The 21,879-nt window shown below is 42.8% G+C and overlaps 1 protein-coding gene across 3 annotated transcripts; it reads right to left on the bottom strand.

Annotated features, from left to right (window-relative positions):
• Positions 1 to 5,501: 5,501 nt before the first annotated feature.
• Positions 5,502 to 21,805, bottom strand: Jkamp (JNK1/MAPK8 associated membrane protein). Of its 3 annotated transcripts, none has more exons than XM_021645510.2 (7): positions 21,374 to 21,729; positions 18,919 to 19,010; positions 18,230 to 18,384; positions 15,691 to 15,897; positions 13,591 to 13,772; positions 8,012 to 8,088; positions 5,502 to 6,402 (listed from the first exon to the last, which is right to left on the bottom strand). In XM_021645510.2, the coding sequence occupies exons 1-7, from the start codon at positions 21,375 to 21,377 to the stop codon at positions 6,184 to 6,186; spliced, it is 936 nt and encodes a 311-aa protein (XP_021501185.1). In that variant the 5' UTR covers positions 21,378 to 21,729; the 3' UTR covers positions 5,502 to 6,183. The 3 variants fall into 3 exon arrangements, with proteins under 3 accessions (XP_021501185.1, XP_021501186.1, XP_060243613.1); XM_021645511.2 differs by having other exon boundaries at positions 18,919 to 18,992; XM_060387630.1 differs by lacking the exons at positions 5,502 to 6,402; positions 8,012 to 8,088 and adding an exon at positions 8,098 to 13,083 and having other exon boundaries at positions 21,374 to 21,805.
• Positions 21,806 to 21,879: the final 74 nt, after the last annotated feature.

Genomic DNA, 21,879 nt, shown 5'->3' with positions numbered 1-21,879 from the left:
GTTGAGACAGGGAAAACAAAGGCTGATTTTTTTTTTCTAGACCACACGATGGTAAACATCTACAATGAAAACTGTATTTGCATTGAGAATGAAAAGAATTAGTAAGGAATATGCTTACTACAGATAGTTTTCAAAAGTCAGTAGAGAACCAAGCGACAAAACTTGAGTTTAAAGCACAGTAGTCGGGGCTGGAGAAATGTGTCTGCGGTTAAGAGCACGGCTTTTGCAGCTGACACACATTTCGGTTCCCAGCACTCACACGGCAGCTCCCAGCCTTCTCCAGCTCCAAGGGATCTGATGCCAACCTTCAGCAGCAGGCATGTGGTGCACATACGTCCGTGCAGGCAAACGCTCATTCGCACGCACAAAACAAGACCAAATAAGCCCTTAAAACCAAGCAAAAGGCAGAACAAAAGTGAGCTATACTATTTCAGAGCCAATGAAAGGTTCTAGTCAACAAGCATTTCCTAACCACCTAGTCTGTGTCAAGCTCTAAGAGCTCTTGGATGATGAGGAGCTAGTGGCAGCTCCTCTGACGAGGGTCAGTTAGTACTTTTGGCACTGCCAGCCCTGAGGTCTCTGTAGCACTTATGCAGGTCACAGAATTACCCATTCGGCTAGAACTTGCCCACTGCAGATACAGGAGAAAGAGAATCAAGAGAATCGGGACTCGCTGAAATGAATATTAATTCCTGCTTGTGGCGGAAGTGGGGCATAGGATGAACGTAAGAGGCAGCTGGGTTACAGAATCCCGAGCTGGCAGCCCTGAAGAGCTGACATCTGGAGGCAGATGCCATAGCTCTGTCTGTGCCTCAGCCCCCGGGGCAGAATGTGGGCTTTAAAGCCAGGTGGGCTGGGACTCCTGCTGCTTCATCCCCTTCCTCACTTTCCCCGGTAAGTTAGAGAGACAACAAACAGGAGTTCTAAAATACCAAACCCGTACTGAGTGTTCATCGGGCTTCTGGAATCTCGCCCCGCCCGGGAGAAGTGAGTACCGTTTGGCCCTTGAATTTACCCCACCATCTCACAGCCTGCAGACTTCTGAATTGCTTCCGGTTCTCCCGAAGCCCTGGACAGTGCAGCAGCCCTCTGCTGCCCACTCTTGGATATAATATGTCAATACAGTCCTTCAGGTCCTGCCTTCCTCCACACCCATTACACTAGCTTTATTATTATTATTATTATTATTATTATTATTATTATTATTGTACTGAGTAACCGTGGGCCAGAGAAAAGATGGTCAGAATTAAGGGCCCTCCTCCAGTGGAGATAAAGCTCTCTTACTGGATGCTGAAATGCACTCTTATTGGACACAGGAGTGTCAGAGACAGGTGCAGATATGAGCTGGCTAAGAAATACTCTACCGCCCCCCCCACCCCAAGTACAATTGGAAGGAGGACTGAGTAAGCTGTCAGAATGCTAAATGCCAGGATTCATCTGAAAACTGTCAATTAACTTTTACCTGTTCTGCTTTGTAAGCAAAAATGTTAGGACATATACCTAAACCAGACAGTGACCGTGCAGATTACTTTTAAATTATTAGAAATGCTTGGGGCCAAAGAGGTGGCTCAGTGGGTAAAGGTCCTTAGCCTCCAAGCCTGACACCTGAATCCATATCCTAAAACCTATAAATACCTCTTCAAGTTGTCCCCTGAGCTGCACGTGCAGCTATACCCACTGACCCCTCCCCCCCAACATGCATGTGTGCGCGCACACACACACACACACACACACACACTCACACAATAGAGGGGAGGGGAGGGAGATTACAACTTTTAAAAGAACTTGTTTCATAACTTTCCTTGACTTCTAGTCAGAATGAAAACATTTGGAATTTAATCACAATCCCTTGCCTTGTACTTATTTATAATTGAAGATCAGCATTCAAAGCAGTAGGTTCCTGAACGCTATCCCCATACATAACTGGTTTTGGCTACGCCTCCCTGTCCTCATGCTCTCCTCTCGTCTCCAAGACCTGCTCCCACTTGTAGCCTTCTCCCCCACCAGCCCCACCTGCACACCTCGCCATCACATCTGCCTTCATATTGCATGCGCTCTTTCCTCTTCTCCCAGTTCTCTCCCTCACAGCCTTTTTGCCCACCCCATACGAGCCCCTTCTAGTTTCCTGTCATCTAGTCACACTCACTCACACACTAAATGCACATCTGTAAAAGCTAAAAGCTTGGGAATCTGCACATAGGAGGTAACGCCATATTTGATTTTCCCAGCTGGCGGCCTCACTGGCTACTTCTACCTCCACTCATTCTCCTATGAGTTTTTTATAATTTCTTTTTTTCTTTATGGTAGAAACTTACCCTACTGTATTCACATACCAGATCTTTATTATCCATCTGCAGATAAACATCTAGGCTGATTCCATCTCTTTGCTATTGTGAATACAGAGGCAATAAATGCCAATGCGTGCAGCCCTGTGGTGGGCTATGGACCAGTATAGCTGAGTCAGATGGCAGTCCTGTTTTCATTTTCTGTTATTTTATTGAGAAACCACGCTGATTTCTATCGTGGCTGCTCTAGTTAGCTCTCCAGCCAACAGTGGGTAAGAGCTCCCCTTTCCCACATCCTTGCCATTTGTTTTCTTGGGGAGAGCCATTCCAGCTGGAGGAGACGGAACCTCAAAGTGGTTTTAATTTGCATTTCCTTGGAGGCAAAGGATATTTAGCACCTTTAAACACACTTATTGGCCCTTTGCATGTCTTCAATCTGTTCAGTTAAAATTCCAAATCCCTTGAGCGTTTCTATACAGTAACTTAGGTCACAGATGGGTAGTTTTGTGGTGATCAAATAGTACATTCCTTGCAGAAGACCTTTTTTAGATCACAGTATGTTTTTAAGACTTTAAAAAAAATCAATTCTTATCATTTCCAAAGTTGCCTTTTCATTTTTGTGATGGAAAAATTATGACTCAATATTATTATGCACGTTCTGAGCATTTAATTTTGAAAATGACCTGCTTTTAGTTTTGTAGTTACCACCAAATTAATAATTCAGAGAGAAAATAAAATCACTTGCTGAATAATTGTCAAAAGGTATTTTAGAAAGCCCATGTGTAATCCCGGCACCAGGAGGCTGAGGCAGGCAAATCCAGAGGTTGAAGATCACCCCGGGATACATAGCAACACTGTCTCAGGAAAGCTAAGCCCAACCAAACCAAATCAAATCAAAAAGGGCCCTTGGGGAAAACTAAGCTCTAGATCAGGAAGAACTTTAGGACAGTGGTTCTCAAACATTCCACACAGAGAGTCCATCCTGAGGCTGCACTGTAGACAAGCTCATCATGAGTGCCCAGGGGTGTGTCAGGAATGTTTTGTTTTAAATCAGTACATGGCTCCTGTGAGCAGCCAAGTTGTTGTTTTTTGTTTGTTTGTTTGTTTGTTTTGTTTTGTTTTTGTTTTTGTTTCTTCACAATTTATTCATAATATATCCCAATTGAAGCCCCCTCCCTCAACTCCCCCAGTGCCATCCTCCCTCCCTTTTCCCTTCATTCCCTTCCCCTAGTCCACTGAAAGGGGGAGTTCTCCACTATTGCCTTAGCTTGTTAAGTCTCATCAGGACTGCTTGGATCCTCCTCCGTGGCCTGGCAAGGCCGCATCACCAGTGGTGAGTGATCAGAGAACAGTCATTTGAGTTCATGATAAGAGGCAGCCCCTGCTTCCCTACCTCAGAGATCCACATGGAGACGGAGCTGCCAATCGGCCACATCTGAGCAGGGGGTTTAGGTCCTCTCCATGCATGGTTCTCCTTTGGTGCATCAGTCTCTGCAGGACCCCCTGGGCTCAGAACTTTTGGTTTTGTTGGTCTCCTTGTGGGGCTCCTGTCCCCTCCATATCCCTCTAATCCCACCCCTCTCTTCCTCCCTATGATTCCCTGCGCTCTGCCCAAAGTTTGCCCTGAGTCTTAGCATCTGCTTCAATTCTCTGTTGGGTGAATCTTTTCAGAGGACTCTCTATAGTAGACTCCTATCCTGTTTCCTCTCTTCCACTGCTTCTGTTGTCTATCCTGTTTGCCATTCTGAATGAGATTTAAGCATCCTCCCTAGGGTCCTCCTTAGTATTTAGCTTTTTCAGGTCTGTAGATGGCTGTCCTATATTATATGGCTAATATCTGCTTATTAGTTAATGTATACCATGCCTGTCTTTCTGTTTCTGGGTTACTTCATTCAGGATGATCTTTTCTAGTTCCATCCATTTGCCTGCAGCTTTATTTGTAATAGCCAGAATCTGGAAACAACCTAGATGTCCCTCAACAGAGGAATAGATACAGCCAATTCTTATAAAACGAGTTTTGGATAAACATGTTAGGGTCAGAAATAAATACAAATTAAGAAAGTATTTTGCCTTTCAAAGTACTCAGGTCTGAATAGCAAAATAATTCAAAATAATTACAGCCCATAGCAGTAAAACTGCCATGTGTCATGAGGGCCACAGACAAGACAAAAGCTGAGCTACGTTGAGAGCTATTATGCAGTTTTCCTTCTCACTTGCTCTCTCTCTTTCCTTCATTGTTGATTTCTGTTTTTCCAGAGAGGGTTTCTCTGTGTATCACTGTCTGTCCTGGAACTTTCCCTGTAGACCAAGGCTGGCCTTGAAATCAGAGAGATCCGTCTGCCTCTGCCTCCTGAGTGCTGGGACTTACTTTGCATATTTTTAATAAACACATTTTATCAAACTATTGCATGAGCAACCAGCATGGCTATGACATTGATAACTTTGTTTCTATAAAAGCAGATGGTATTAAGTATCCCTGACAATCCCTGCCTTTTTTTTTTTTTTATGACTTATACATACTTCGTTAGAACAGGACCCAGGAAGGTAACTGTCACAACAACAGCAAATGCAGTGGGCTCAGAGGCAGCACATCAGACACCCAGCCCCTCACATACGGACTGTGTAATTAGCCACATGAAGATTCTTGGTGCAACTTGGCATTTCAATAAGCATTAGTAACCACAAAACCTGTGCAAGGTACAAATGGCATTTTAAATTTTGTTCTGACAGAAAAGCAAAAGAAACGAAGATCAACCCCCGTCTACAGAGCCTTGTATGCTAGAAGACATGCATTAACAGGAGGCCACAGACAATTTATGGATAGAGTACGGAGAGCCGCACGCAACGTGAGTGCACCTACATTCGTGTCTTAAGCATTAAGAGAAGCCTTCAGAGCTGCCATGGACCAGAGCGGGTGGTAACCACGGCCAGACTGTTTTGTTTCCGTGGCTGTAGCGTGAGTGTCTCAGAGCCTTCAGAGTACTGACATGACAGTCACCTTCTAGTTACAAGACCCTGACTCGGAAATGTCATGATCAGGAAGGAAGTCTCAGGATCAATAAAGTGTGGCCTACATATCTTGTTTTAAGTAATGAAATATGAGAGAATGGGAGTATGTGTATTTACTCAGTGGACAAAAGAAATATGAATCTCAATGCTTAACATGTTTAATTGCTTCCATAATCAATTGCAAAAATGAATTGTCAGAACAGTGAGTTATTTTACAGTTAAATTCTTTATTGTTTTCTTTACAGAAAATGACACAGAAACGATAATCTGAACATGTCTTCAAGCAAATTGTCTATAAACAGAAAACTCGTTATATAAATTATGCTTTATTTTTGTAATACTGTAAAACACTGTATTGGTGAAAATAAATAGATATTGACAAAGACATTCTTTGTTTCTGTCTTTGCCATCACACTCCAAAAGTACGTTTGCCTTTGCAATTCCTTATAGGAAAAAAGCCAGATGCACAGAGAACAGGAAGACTAACAATGCCACAGCAAAGGAGTTCAGAACAAACTTGATAAAGGTTTTTCGCAAAAAGCTGAGAGACACCCATTAGCACAGGTGCACAGAAATATGGTTGTGCTCAAAGAGCAACTAAAAGTGCGTGCTCGGGCTTCTGGTATGACAGATAACATATGTGTAGCACAGCGCCATGGTGTGTAATTTCCAAGACTAACCACAGGCCCAAAAGCCAAAGACAAAAAAAACAAGCATTACGATATCCAGACAATCCTGTTCCCATGTACGACAGAAGCTATTAATACATTTTTAAATTCTTTATTTTTCACATTTTAAATTCTTTTTTGCTTTTTTTTTTTTTTTTATTAAGAATACTTTTTAGAGTTTTGTTTTGTTCATTTGTTTGTTTGGTTTTGGCATTTTATATTCAGTGTCCATTGGCCCCTTCTGAGAGTATCCGTGATGGTTCGGTAAATTTTGCAGTGAACAAGTAGAACAGGGCTGGTGTGGGTACCAAAGCCAGAAGCGGCAGGTCGTGTTCCAGCCTGTCCACTCTGGAGATGGAGATAATTCCATAGGCGTGCAGGAGCCAGTGGCTGAAGAGGACAATAAGTCTTTTCTTCCTGACCAGAAGGTCATAGCAGTTCTATGCGATTGTGTCAGAGAAAGAAAAGAGAAACACGGATTAGCAAACCACTAGTCTTCACACACTCATTTTCAGGGATCTAATTGTTTGAGCTAATAAAGACTTCAGAACTGCCCCAATCACCCAGTCCTGCCCCCGCACTGTCCACACGGTCACTAGTCCTGCCCCCGCACTGTCCACACGGTCAGAAAGGCCCTCAACAGCCACTCTTAGCCTACAGCCCATCTCTTGGTCCTCATCTAAATCACCATCACTGGGGGGTGATGAACTAAGAGGGAATCCACAGTGTATGTTCCCCCTGTCCAGGTGCGCTGCACTCCAAAAACCTTCCTGACTCTGATGTTCCCAGGATCTGCTGTCTGAATATACAGGACAACAGAAATGGCTCCTTCGTTATCTGATTTTCTTTCAGTTTTCAGTGCCTTGTGATAACATGGAGAAACTGAAGGAGCAGATCAATATAAGGTGCTAAGAAACACAATGACGGAGAATTTTCAGTGGATCGCTCTTCAACTTTTTCTTAACAGTTAAATGACTCACGGGCTCACCTAGCCGTGGACTGTCCTTCAGAGCCCTGTTTACAACTCCCAGCTAGAGAGCTAACTGGCAGATGTGGGCATCTTACCCCTGGGGTAGAGGAGAGGCGTCTCAAGCTGATCTAAAAGAGCAGTACTCATTTGCAACTATGCAAATTTTACTCAAATGTTCCAACACACACCTTGATCTTTTCCTGGTTGATGAAAAGCCAAAACTAATTTCCTGTCCTCTCTAATTAATCCAATTGCAATGTTGAATAAAGATTACAGAGGAGCCACGAGGCTAGTCTATGAACTGGGGGAGCTGAATCATCACCAAAGCATTCCCTTCAGTCCCTCCATTCCCCTGCCCAAAGTCACTGCACTTAGTATGGCCCCACCTCACACTGTCACCAACGTCTTAGAAAAGTGCCACCAACAGCCATCTCTCCAAAGCGTTATGTTTTGTCTGGTTGTTGTAATGAACACAAGAAGCCTGAGGAAGCACAGATGTTAACTGTGAGCGGCACATCTGCAGCACAGCAGGGAAAGGCCTGAGACTTGAGCTGCTAAGTCGTTGGGAGCACTGCTCCATGGAGAGCTTTTTAATCAGTGCTGTGAAAGTACTTACTGCAAATCATGCAAATGTGCTGTCTTAGCATAAAATTTTAAAAGTTGAGAGCCACATAACTGGAAAGAAAGTTACAAAAGAGATGTACAAAACTCCTCACTTTGATTAAAAGTTTCATCACAACATCTGCCCTAGTTAGAATTTATTGCTCAAACTGTAAACCAGTATCTTAGCTCCTTAAAATATTTATAAATATGATAGGCTGTGCCATCAACAACAATTACGTTAAACAACTTTTTATTTTGTTGGATAAGAACACTGACTATTTCCCTAATTTCCCAAGGAAAGATAAATGCAGCCCACTCAACCATCCGTAAAATTAACTAAGGAGATATGGGTGACATCAGTTAGACAAGGACCTTAATCATACCATATGTACTATTCCATTCAGTTGTCAAATTTTATTTTTAAGAAAAAAGGAAAAAAATCCCAAAACTGTAACAAAAGAAAACCAATTTCCTACCTCTATTTCAGAAGCAGACATGTACACAGCCAGAGTAACCAAAGATAACACTAATATGATGTACGGGAAGGCATAATCTGGAAAACATAAGATGCTGCATTAGAAACGAACCATCAGGTAACCAATCAGCTAATTAAACCATCAGGTAGAACCTAGCTCTTCTGGATACTCTCCCAGCCAGTTCTGGAACTTGAGTCCTAGCCCCTGAGAGGAGACTGACAGCCAGTTCTTTATGGATTACAGTTCTTTATAGATTAGAGGCCACACAGTCTCCACCTCCACTCCCCAGCTCAGCTGTGGTGTACATGAGTAGCTGTGCCTCTGTTCCAATAAAATTTAAGTAGTAAAATATGAGTTTCATATAACTGTCACATAGCAAGTTTGTTTTTTTTCTCTCAGTCTATTAAAAATATAAATCTATCTTTGTTCATCTGTGAGAAGCTAAGGGATTTGAGGCAGCTGAAGGATTACTTGCAAAGACTTAACTTCTCTCCCATTATCTAAAATGTTAATAGTAACTATGTACTAACAGTAACTATGTACTATGTAACAAGAGAATTGAGAGAATACTCAGCTTTTGGTGCTTTATGGTCCAGGAACAGAACCTTGGTTGAGAAGACTTAGGGATGGATATAAGAGTAACTCAGCTTTCATTATCTTTAGAAAAGTTCATTTATCAAACATTTTAGTTAATATTCTTTTGGTATGCTCCCTCTCAAAATTCTGGAAATTTCTATTTCAAACACAGTATAGCAATTACATCTGAAGCAAAAGTCTTCCCTATAAAACATTACCATTTTCCTTTTCCTAGGTCTAAATTTATAGCACACAAAACAGGCAAATTGAGAAAAAAAAATACCCTGAATTACTTCTACACAATTATTTTAAAATAACCAGTTTATAAAACTTCCAGTTATTCTACAAAGCACATTTGGAACAAGTGGCAACATTCATTAGGATGTGGAGGCCGAAGCCTCGACTATCAACAGCCCTGTTCAACTTAGAACTGAGTTAACGACACAACATGTTATGCTAGTGTTGTGTCCTCAATCAGCCATTCCAAAAAGAAAACAACAAAAAAGTCAGTTAACTTACAGCTGAATAACTTTGCTAGTTGTATCAAGTTGTGACCTGATAAAAAGGCCAAACTTCACGGGGCAGACAGGTACTACTGGGCTAGACCTGGGATTAAGGGTGGTCCTTAAATTCTAGGCCGTGAGAGCACCTGAGATCTGTGCAGCTGGGTCTGGGCTGGGGCTTGGGGATCAGCATGCTCTCGCTGTTGGCTCAGCTGGGCATCGCACTGAAATGCTAGCTAACGAATACATCAAGGCCAGACATTTGTGCTGGCTGCCTCCCAACCATGCCCAGACCTTTTCTCCCCAGGCCATCAACCCCCAGCTACCAGAAATAGTCCGACAGATTTTGCTCGTGCTTGCTACATATCTCCTACAAATAAAAAAAGTCACTTCTCTTTTTCTAGAATGTAAATTTGGTATGAGCGTTCTGTGACTAAGTTAGCAGCATGCAAGCAAGCAAGAATGTTAGGCTTGATAGTAAATTGTGTGGACAAGCCTGTTTTCAGTCTAATGTTCCTCTAATGAAGTCATTTCTGTCACCTGAAAAAACACTTTGCAATATGATTTAGGAAGCAATGCTATCTGGCTATCTCCTTGTATTAACATTCCAATCTTTTTCCTGATTTCCATAGTTTTCCCTTTCTACTATCTATAAACAACTTCAAAACAGTGGCACCAATACTTAGGCCAGAGGAAGTAGACCATTACTTTTAATTTTATGTTTTGTGTATTTCAATTTCAGGACAAAACAAAACAAAAACAATACAGAACACCCAACCCGGCTCTCAGGTAAAGGAGGTAATTTTCCTGCATTAGACACACACAGGCAGAAAAGAACTTGAGGCAATAGGAGAGGGAGCTGTAGGGGCCAGGGCCACTCACAGCTTCTGCAGGAGCCATGAGGAAACTATAGAGGGCCAGGGTTCCTAGGGGGACGGCAACCTGCTTCCATGGGAGATAGAGCCTCATCATACACAGTTGGAAGATAGCATTAGCAGCACCAATACTGGGCTCCTCCGCTGTCACCTCATCTTCATCAGTGGCCAGGCCTAACTTGAACATGGGATGAATTTGGCTGGAGAGGGTCTGGGGATCCTCAAGCCAGAAGCCAGCAGAGAGTAGAGCGATGCCTGACAGCAGTGCTCCTGATACCCGTTTAAGCCTTAGCCTTCTACCATGGGTTCTGCACATGGGGTACATGGGGTGGTTGGGAGTGATCTCTAGGGACCCTCTGACCATCAAACAGCCCACTACAGAGCTGTCTTAAAGTGCCTGGGCCTTCACGATCTGTTCCACACTGGCCTGAAGGTGCCTGTTAATACAACAGGATGAAGACACAAGCCTATCAGAGACTATCACCTCCTCAACCTTCTCATCCAAGGCATCTTCCAGGAGCATGCAGATGTTCTCAAACACCACCTTGTTCTCCTCCTCCTCTAAGTAGCTCCGGATGCTCTTTGGTATGGAGACAAGGCTCTTCAAACTCCTTGAGCTGCTGCATCCAGGACTCGCCAATGAGGCTGTCATGTACACATCCATTTCTCAAGAACAGAGTTGGCCAGCTCCTCTTTGCCCTCACCAGAGCATACAGTTTTCTTCATGCGAGACACGTGCTGACAGAAAAGACATCTCCAGGCTGAGAGGTACGACAGACAGACAGCTCAAAGAGGCACTGTTGCTTAGTGGAATCTTCAGGGATTCCAAGCTTTAGACTCAGGAGAATGCCTCACGGCAGCACTTGTGGTTCTTTGTTTGCTGCAGCTCAGAGACGAGTTCAAGGCACTTCCTTGCATACAATGCCTTTGTGGAAACTTTCAAGACTTTGTTCTGTTGGAGCATCTTGGGAGATATTCAGGGGCAATCCCCAGTCAACAATGCCACAGATGAGGTTTCTGGGCATCAGCTCATCACAGTTCTCCATGATGAACACACAGTGCAGCTTTACTGCACTTATTCTCAAACAGGTCAAAAGGAGCTTGCCAACGGATCAAGAGCAACACCCTGAACGCCATCCTCACTCCAGAGAGGTGCCTGATGGCCAAGTGGCCTTTCCAGTCACTGGAGAGGTTCACAGAATCTGCCATATTCCTCCTGAGAGATGGCATCAGAATCTCTGTTCTAAATGAGCTCAGTCTTACTTGGCTTTTCCTGATTAGTGTATTCACCCTGAATTTCCCTCGTTTTTTTAACTGTACCAATATCCTCATCCTCACCTGAATTCACATCTTCAGTCTTAGACTTCTCTTCACTATCTTTATCTTCCTCTTCCTTGTCTTCTACCTCATCATCATCCCTCTCCTCCTCCAAGTAGAGTGTGACAGCATAACTGTGAGTGCTTTTTCACTACTTCCACTACCCACCTCTCCTCTAAGTACTCTTTCTGGTCTTCTTTGAGGTGGATCACTTTCACACTCCAACCAACGGGTTCACTCTGATCTACCATTCAGTGAAGGTTCCACCGGGCATACCGCTCCATCATCGCTGCCTTGTGACCACAAACACTTCTATGCCGTGAAGTAGGCAGAATAAAGTCCAACACCAAACTACCCAACCATGGAGATAACTGCAACAGCCTGAGGGCTTCCACGAGTATTTTAGTCAGACTTAGCATAAGTTCCCAAATTACTGATAAGCTCAATGTTGGTCACACCAATGCCTGAGTCACCAGGAGTCAGAGGGTGTTCCTGAGGGCCCACCAAGCTCTCCTAGTGAATCTTGTTCAAGGATCAGAAGCATGAAAGTCTGAAGGAAACTCTGTTGGGATAGAAAGTTTTGATAATGGAAGAAATGTGTTGGGCAGTATTTACCTGAAATGCAATATCTCTAAAACATGGTGTACTTCCTTGAGTATCCTGAAAGGAAAGGCCTGAAGTACTGTAGAGCAGGGTGGGCCTAGATCATCTCTGACTCACACTAGTCGGTGAGGGAGTGACTCAAAGCGATTGGGTGACGAAGCTTAACTCCAGCCCAGACGTCCCTCCATCCAGACTCTACCTACTATTCTGAGAGCTTAAAACAAATTAACTTTTCTCAATCGACTTATTTTCTCTAGTACTATTTACCCCTCTATCAGTTACTTAAAGAGAACGTTGCTTTATCATATTCTCAGTTCATTCCCAATCGCCTTGTTTGTTCCTTGTTTTAGTAATCCCTACCTTTGAAATGACTGCATATTCCTAGCATTCCTGTTTAAGTCAGCCAAGGCTCAGTTTACTGCTGTCACTCCAAGTAGATTCCCAGCTTTTCTCCTCTGACAAGGCACTGTTATTCATTCCAGTCGGGTTATCTTTCTAAACTGGAAATCTGACCATGTCACTCTTCTGCCTAAATCCTGGTAAGGTCCCTGTTGTGGTCTGAATGAGAATGTTCCCCATCGGCTCATGTTTGAATACTTGGCCCCCAGTTGGTGGTGCTATTTGGGAGGCTTAGGAAGTGTGGCCTTGTCAGAAGTGTGTCACTGGGGGGCCTGACTGGGAGTTTAAAGACTCATGCTTTTTCTCCATCACCTTCTGCTTCCTGCATGTAGTTTGAGAGGTGAGCTCTCAGTTGGTTTGGCCACCCTATCTACTACGTGCTGCCATAATTCCCAGCCTCAATGGACTCTTAACCCTTAGAAACCTTAAACCTAAAGAAACTCTTCTATAAGCTGCCTTGGTCATGGTGTTATATCACAGCAATAAAAACTAAGAAAGTCCCAATACCTAGACTCACAGTCCAGCCACAAAGACAAAGAACTGAAGTGGGCTGAAACGAACAGGAAACACTAGGGGGTAGACAGAGCCTGGGTGTTTTCAGACACTAGGCAACTAAATGAAACAGATGATCTGTGAGCTAGAGCATGAGGAGTAACAGATTCCAACTAGCCTCCAATTTCCTCTTTCCGTTTCACCCTCACCTTGAATCAGCATTGCCAGCGGGATGATACCCACTCCTGCCTGCTCCTGGGCCAAAAGGCTTCAACTCTGCTTCTCGGAAGACTTCTTAGAAAAGACACTGTGCAACAGTTTTGGGAAAAGGAAATGCATGTAAAAGCCCTTCCTGTGATTCCTCAGCTATCTGGAACTTCTCTGCTTTATCTCCAAGTAGCATGTCTTATAACAATGACTCATTGCTTATTCTTCTAAGATGAAATTCAACCTAAACTTACTAAACACATGGTTATCTTAACAAACAGACCCTTTTTATTATGTAAAGGATTTTTATAAGGGACCGAAGAATTCTAAGACAACAGTAAATAATACTTACTATTAAACAATATTTCATCTATTGTATATAAAGCTACTTTTTTAAATTTATGCTCAGAATTTTTTAATCTTCCAGTTTAGTTACAAACTGCAGTCTCAATTTGTTGAGAAATTCTATTCCATTCTATTTTTAATAACAGTATGCTTCAGCAAAAATCTACACTAAAGCCTACCTTCAGAGATTAAAGGATGGCTTTAAAGGAAAAGTAAACGTTAGCTTGGAGGAAAACACTGACTTTTTCCCCATCAAACTTACACAGGAGGCCCCCACCAACCGCCTGCAGCACGGTTAAGATGGGGAAGAAGTAAAGTGCAGCGTAAATGCTTTTGAACCGGTCAGATTTCCCTAGTCCGCAGGCAATCTTCTTCACCAGAAGAGGTCGGAGAAGCATCATTAACACCAAGCAGAAAGCATAATAAACAAACACGATGGTGTATCTGTAAAACAAGGAATTTGTAGTATCAAGATATGTTTAAAACTTTTATCCTTGATGGTCTTAAATAAAAGATCTGAAAAGAAAGTTTAAAACTTTATTAAGTCCACTCATTAAGATATTTAAGCTTTGGGAAAGGGGGAACAAGCAAACACAAATACTGCTTTGTTTGTTTTGTTTTGGTATTTGAAAAATATGTCTCCAAAATCCTAAAAATGCTGGAGAGATGGTTTAGCACTAAAGATCGTTTGCTACTTTTGCAGAGAATCTGGTTCAGTTTCCAGCACCCACAAGGCAGCTCACAGCCCCTGTTACTACAGGTTAAGTAAAACATATACTCTTTTTATTAAAAATTGAGTCAGATTCACTTATTGCTATTCCCATTAATGGTATTTATTGTAGAAATATCTAGTTAGAAGGAAAATGGCAAATGGATGCCCTGTGCCCTCTTTCTGTGCCCAACAACAGCTACTCTTATTTTAAACTGTGTTTACACCTTTATAATTCCATTGATGACCAATAAATTAAGTGGAATTATAGAAGTTTGTTAATTCAGGATAGACGCAAACAAATAGCATCATAAAATGTAGTAGAGTCCAGATATGGCTGGCTACATCAGCTAAAAAGGGAAATGAGTTACAGGTGATTATGTAAGAGACCTGAAAGCTTGTTTAGTGCTGATAAAGTTAATTACACTTCCTAGGATCTTCTCTAGGCGATTCCAACTTTCTCTTGTTGCTTTTGTTAATACTGAAGTCAGCTGAAGTATTACTGCACACACCACGACATGTACGCACATGTCATACACATAATGAGAATACACTTTTAGGAAAAAGTTGTCTTTATTTATGTGTACTTAAGTCTATGAATGTGTGCCATGCATGCGGGTTAAAGGGGGCTCCAGATCCCTTGGCCCTAAGCTTACAGGTTGGGAGCTGCCTGAGTGCCACAACTGAACTTGGGTCCTCTGTAGGAGCATTATGCTATCTTAATTGCTAACCATCTCTCCAACCCCACTAATAATTTTTGGTTTGGTTTGGTTTTTTGGTTTTTCAAGACAGGTTTCTCTGTATAGCCTTGGCTGTCCTGGACTCACTCCATAGACCAGGCTGGCCTTGAACTCACAGAGATCCGCCTGCCTCTGCCTCCCCGAGTGCTGGGATTTAAGGTGTGCAGCACTGTACCCATCTCAGTAATAATTTTTTTTAAGTAAAATTCAAATCAAACCCACAGTTCAAACTACTCACCTAAATTATTAAAAGCACTTATGTCCTTTTTGTTTCTATTGAACTTTTATTTTTTTCTTTGAATTGACACATCCAATCATACAGATTGTGAGAAGCCTCATTCACATGCATCTGCTCTGCGTTACCCATTAAAAGTCTACATTGCTTTATGGTATGTGACAAGACAATGCTGGAGGCTGAGTTACAGTTCTATGATGCAATAAACCAACAGAGGACATTAGCAGTTTTTATGAAGTATAGTTAGACAGATGCATGTAAAAACTAACTTGAAGGTCATGAAGCTTGGCAATAGAAAAGATTTTCATACTTCTGTATCTGAAACTTGAGAATCACTTTCTATATACGCGTGTGCATGCGCACGTGCACACGCGCGCACACACACATGCATACACACATGCACTGAGTATCTGAGCATGGCAGTACATACTGGAATCCCAGTACTGGGGAGGCTGAGGCAGGATAACGAGAATGAAGACAACCTAGTACATACAGTAAGACCCTATCTTAAAAACAAAAATGAGGTTTCTTCCTATTGTATTCTGTAGCCTTCAGAGAAGAAGATAATTTCTACTATCTCTTCCCTCACCTAGAAGTTTACAACAACCAATCTGCTGAAATCGGTGGATTCTACAACGATCTCTTTCTCCGTGGTCCTGGGTCTAAGGACATACTCACAGTGGGTAGACGGCTTCGTGGGTGCAGTGCACCGTGGTGACGTAATCTGGACTCGGGTTGTAGAGCATCGTGTACCAGTCGGAGAGCATCAGCACTCGGCAGGAACGGATGTAAAGGACACCCACAGGATCACTCACGAGCAAGGTGATGACAGCTGCCATACTGCACTCAAACAGCGCTGTGATGTGCTGGAAAAGGGCACTGGAGCTGGGAAACAGGACACAAACCAGAACAACGTCAGGGCGCCAAAGCCAGTCAGGTGCGTGTTTCAAGATTCAGAGTCTAAATGTTTCAGCAACAATCCTGTATCTATATTTTTGAAAGATCAGACAAACAAGTGCTCTTAACCATTGAGCCATCTCTCTACTCCCTTGTTCACTTTTTCAAAGAGCAGAATCCTCAGGGATTGCTTCACCTCCAATGTTTTTTCCAGATTTCATTCATTTCACGTGGGTCACTTAGAGCTCCTAGTTGACAGAACTGAACTACTTCAGAGACCAACACACTGAATGCACAAGTACAAATAAGCACATACTATATGATCTGATCTTCATAGTTCATAATTTTAGAGTTAAAAACCAAACCTAATCCATAATGACAGAAATCTTTTCATCCTGTTTCAAATCATCTATAGCCAACATGATCTTTAAAAATAAAAGTGGATTCCAAGAGTCCACATGTAAAACCATGGCCATATCCTGCACAGTACTTCGGTCCATGAAGGACGATGTGCATGACAGTGATCCCACGGGACTGTAATCTCTATGAACCTTGCAGTTGTTAGTATGCTATGATGGTGGCACGGTGCGGGGGCATCTAATGATACATGCCTTAAGCTGTGTCACAGCGGATGTAAGGCTGTGCCTCGGGACCGCTTCTGCATTTCAGAAAAGATACTCCTTTGTCACAATTCTCCTTTATCCCCTCTTGGCCATGCTAAATTGCCTCAAGTTCCACTGTACCTCCACCTATGTGGATAGGCTTCACCCTCAGACATGGTTCATCTATATGGAAAGATAGATATTTCATCTATGTGCTCTTTACCACGAGCTCTGGAAGCATGCGCTTTTGGAACTCAGTCAAAACAATGATGCATGGTGAACAATGTCTTGGGGAACTATGAGAGAGTCTCCAGGAAGAAAAGGCAGAGGGCCTTTTATCTCCAGTGCATTCTGTTCCCTGGATTGTTCTTGGATGTGATTTCGTGCCTCCTATGTTAATAATTACTCAATTTATAAGGCATGTTTATTCTTGTTGGATGTCAGAACATAGCTACAGAATCCAATCTAATCACAGTGTCCTGAATCTGGTTATGGCCTTCTTTCTGCCTTGCTTTCTTGCTTTCCCAGAGGTAATCTATAGTACATGCCAGCCAATTGTGTTTAAACTGGTCTGTCTTGAGAAAGCTCTGAGAAAGGACTATTCTGTTAATACGTAGTATGTGCTCACTGTTTTCTGAACTCAGATAACCTTCCTTGGACGACTGCTTTCTGTTACATACACGGATAAAAGTACACTGAAACTGAAGTAAGGCTGTCTCGCAGTATTACACTGCAGTCTGCTCTATTCCTTCAGCTCTTCAGATCCTAGGTGTTGCAGACAGATCTTGCATAGGTTGAAAAAAGCAGACAACGCCCCATCAACAAGTCATAATGCCACACAGCAAAAACATTTTGGAGCAGGTGAAAATTCCAAAGCAGGAAAAACCCAGAAGAGCAGGGGAATTAAAACGGCTAAGGCTGAGCCAGCTAAGGCAGAATCCACCTTCCCATTCCCTGTAGAAAAGCCAGGCACATAGCTGTCAAGAATCTCTGCATTCTGACTGCCACCCACTTTTCAGTATTACCTTGACCACATCAGATCACACCCACATGCCTCCAGGCCATCATTCGATCTTTTTTCTACCAAAACTGTCTCAGCTTTTCTTTGTCTTTCAGATCCCATCAGGCACACTTTCTCTCTCCATCCTTTGTGACTTCTAAGGATTTTGTTAATAAAGCATTTCACTATATCTCTAAGGTGGATAATTATAATCATGTTACCCATCTGCCTTCTTTATTTCTTCTATCTCTTCCTTTGGTCTTCCAAATGTAAAATACACTGCTCAATAAATGCACCAACAGTACATCAGTCAGCTCTCATAATTAAATAGATTATTAATTAGCATTAAACTGAGTTATAAAGTATGTGTTCTAAAACAGTAACAGCTTGTGATCATAATCAACTTTTGCAGCAACTCAGGAAGAATTATCACTGAGAAATAACATTCTTTCAAGACCACTGAGATGAGAATTAAGGAGAATATCAATAAAACCTAAGGAGTGTTCTGCTATTGCTTTCTTATTACAGGGGGTAAAAAACAGTAGAAATAGAGAGAACAACAGGTTGTCTTCTTTTAAACAGTGAAAAATAGTTATTCTTCTACATGACGGTGGTGCTGAAGGGGTAGGTCAGCAGCAGACTGTGTGCGTGGCATCGCAGTAAGGAAGTGATCATTACGCCATCACTAGTCCATTCGGGTAGAATCTGACATGCTCACCTCTTTTTCCCCGAGTACCACTCAATGAAGAACCAATGTAAAACAAGAGGAAGCATTGCCATAAATCCAAGATAGAGCCAGTCATAAAGCTCTGGGGACTCTGTGCAGGGCTGGCAGTATTTCTGCGCATTTGTCCTCTGTCCTCTTGGGCAGACCTACAACACGTAAAAACACTGCTTTACGCACAAATAGTGTTTTCTCTACGGGACCCCATTTTATTTTAAACATTTTAGTATGTGTCTGTAGCTTTTAGAAATTAACAAAGAAAACCAAACCTATAAGCAGAATAAAAAGAAATCTAAAAGAAAAAAGACCTAAAGAAATCCACATCACCTGTGCTGTCTCTAAAATGCTCCAAAAAGCCTCCTTTCACTTAGCTGCTAAAACAGCTAACTAATATTCATAAAAAACCTTGTCAGTAACATCATGACATTAAAAAAAAAAAATCGTTCAAACCATGCAGAAGTGTTCTGGCGCTGTCATGTTAACTGGCTGTACAAAACACCTCACTAAATCACTAAACAGTAATTACACACATTATAAAATATTTTTTAATATCTGTGACTGTCATGAAAGATTAATATTATATTCTTATACACTCATGAATATATTTAAGAAAAATTCTATGTGCAAAACTGTTCCCAACGTAAACAGATCTTCAAAGGAACTAATATTAACACAGGACTTACCCCACATTCTCCATAGATCTCATTGGAGCCATTTTTAAACAACAGAGTCTTCCCACAGTAGAGTCCAAGGCATGCTGGTTGAATATCGACAGCTTTTTAAAAACAAATGCCAGTACAGTAACATCTTTTGTGATTATAAATAATAACAACCTGATAACACTAAAGTAATTGGCAGAAATATCTCAACCTCACTTTAAAAATATGTAACAGACAAGTCTTGATGCATTTATTTTAAATTCTTTCACACTGTGACGACACAGAATGTTATACCTGTGCTGTTCACACTGAGCCTCATATCAAGGTCTTCAACAGGTTCTAGCCCCAGACACCTAACCCTGAATCTTCCCAGCGGCTCCAGGAAGCCAGGCCCTACGATCAGACTTTGGCATTTCATTGATTGTAAGGACATAAGAATGTGTGTGTGTGAAATCACAGATAGAGGTCCAGAGACATGATGCTGATTTACCAACGAAGCCTGGGGTGTTTGATTTCTAGAGCCCATGGTAAAAGGAAAGAACTCCAGAAAGTTGTCCTCTGACCTCCATGTGTGCTCTACAGCAGGGACCTCCAGCCCCACACATATCACATACAATTTTAAATTTAATTAAAATAAATCACTGACAGAAGGTCACGACTCTTCATTTTGCCCAATCAGGACATAGGATACACATGCAGACTCATTCTTGTTCATAACAGAATATATTACCAAAAGACCTGAAGGAAGTTAAATGTTTAAAACAAATCAGTTCACCTCCACACAAGCATTATTCTAGCTTTTATCATTTTTGTCAAGGCCGTGTAAATTTTATCAAAGCTGGCACTGAGCTTCTGACCAGTTTCTTGAGAACCACTGCCTTGCAATCAATTTCTTAAAGATATGAGAAAAATTAAAAACAGCTTTTTTTAAAACAAAACCCTGAGAGCCTCCAAATCATCTTGGACCTCATCTGAGAGAAATTACTGAAGGCATCATTTGCACCAGTGAACCTGATTCTCTCCACTACTTAATAACCAAACACAAAGTACAATGCCCAAGGGCTATGAAGGTCTTCGGACGACCATGCCATCATGGCTGCTTTCTCTAAGAATCTGCCATATACTACGAAATAAATCCAAAACAGTGGTGGGCTACATGTGAATTTACACATTTTATTATTACTATGAAACAATAATTTCCTCAAAATTTTCATGCATTCACAATGTGGAGACTCTGGTTACAAGGCCCTTTCTCCTTTTAAATTCCTATAGACTAGATTTTTTTTTGTACTTATGTTGCCGAGGGAAACAAACAGAAAAAAAAAATAGTCTAAAATGTCTCACCTTTGATATTTTCACTTTTATCAAGCACCTGACATCTTTTTTGAGCCCATGCTTCTTTATTATAGAATCTTTAAAAAAACCTTTTTATTATTATAGTATTATGTTTTTATGTGTGTTTTGCCTGCATTTATGTCCCCGCACCATGTACCTGCTGGGTGCCCGTGCAGGCCAGGGGGTCAGAAAAGGAGATCGGATCCCCTGGAACTAGAGTTATAGAGGGTCCTGAGCCGCTGTGTGGGTGCTGGGAATTAGCTCTTATTTGCTGAGCCATTTCTCCAGCTGGACCCTTAACACTCCGTTTTTGTTGTTGTTGTGTGTGTTTTCTTTTTTACAGCAACTATGCTGTAATGGATTAAACACATGAATTAATTGCTTCAGGTTTTCTGAGGAAAAAAGTTAAGGCCCTGGAAGCCCCTTCTCGATGGGCTTTTCATAAAAAGTTCTCAAAACCAAGGCCTGAAAATCAGTGAACAAACAAAAGCAAAGCTCATTTACTTTTCAACAAGAATCTACACAAGCACCTTTCATAGCCTTTGGTGAACAATGGCTAAAATGTTGACCTTGTTTGTTTGTTTTTTCTGCAACAGTCTAGCCCCTTTGTGAATGCTGATGTAGTGGTACACGCCTTTAAACCCAGCACTCAGGATGCAGAGGCAGGTGCCTCACTGCGTTCGAGGCCAGCCCGGTCTACAGAGCAGTTCCAGAGCAGCTAAGGCTACACAGACAAATCCTGCCTCGAAAAACAAAAACAAACAAGCAAACAAAAATTACATCTGAGGTTGAAAAAGCAAGTTGCGTGGCAACTAGCTTCTGCTTCCTTGTCCTGCACTAACACTAGAAATTCCAATTCCGAAGCCAACCATCAGGAATGCTTTCCTGGGCAAGAAACAAAGGGAGTGGATGAAGGAACATAGGAAGAGCACAACAAAGCCTCGGCTTTTACACCTGCATACGACCCGCGCTCCTCTCCAGCCATCCCAACCTGGAGAGAAGTCAGAGCCCGGGCGCAGGCAGGGCAGCAAAGAGCTAGGCTGTCCGCATCGGCCGGGGGCCGAGCCCGAGGCAACGTGGTGGAAAATCAGCAGCGACGAAGACAAGAGAGCACAACCATCCCGCAGCCTAAGCGACCACTTACCCATTGGCCACACTAGGTTCCCCAGAGAGGCCGGGGGATCAGCGGGTCCGAACGCAGCGGCCGAACATCCGGGCCACGGCGGGCCGGGCCGCCCCACCTCCCGCTAGCCTGGCAATGGCGCGGGAACCCCGCCCTGCTACATGAGGCCCCGAGTCCCGCCCCACCACCGCCTCCTCCGTAAGGCAGGAGTGCTCGCCGCAGACTTCCCGGCCTAAGATCCCAGAAAGCCGGTTTCCTCGTCTAGGATCGGAAGCCTCTCTCGCGCTTCCGGGTTTGAGCTCAGAGGCTCCACCCTTTCCGGGTCCAGACTCAGAGGCCTCCCCCGGGCTAGAGCAGGAACACAGGCCCGGCCTCCAACTCGGACTAGTCTCCACCGTCTCCGGCGATTCCTAGACAGGACCCAGAGGTCCCGCCCCCGCTTTTTTCTTCCTCAAGACTCGCAGCCCCACCCTGTGGCGCGGTCAAGTCTCTCGGGCCCCGCCCCAGCCTACGGGCTAGATTTCCAG

This window comes from Meriones unguiculatus, chromosome 7 (genome assembly GCF_030254825.1).
Source record: "Meriones unguiculatus strain TT.TT164.6M chromosome 7, Bangor_MerUng_6.1, whole genome shotgun sequence".
NCBI classification, from domain to species: domain Eukaryota; kingdom Metazoa; phylum Chordata; class Mammalia; order Rodentia; family Muridae; genus Meriones; species Meriones unguiculatus.
This window is presented reverse-complemented; position numbering and strand designations above follow the sequence as displayed.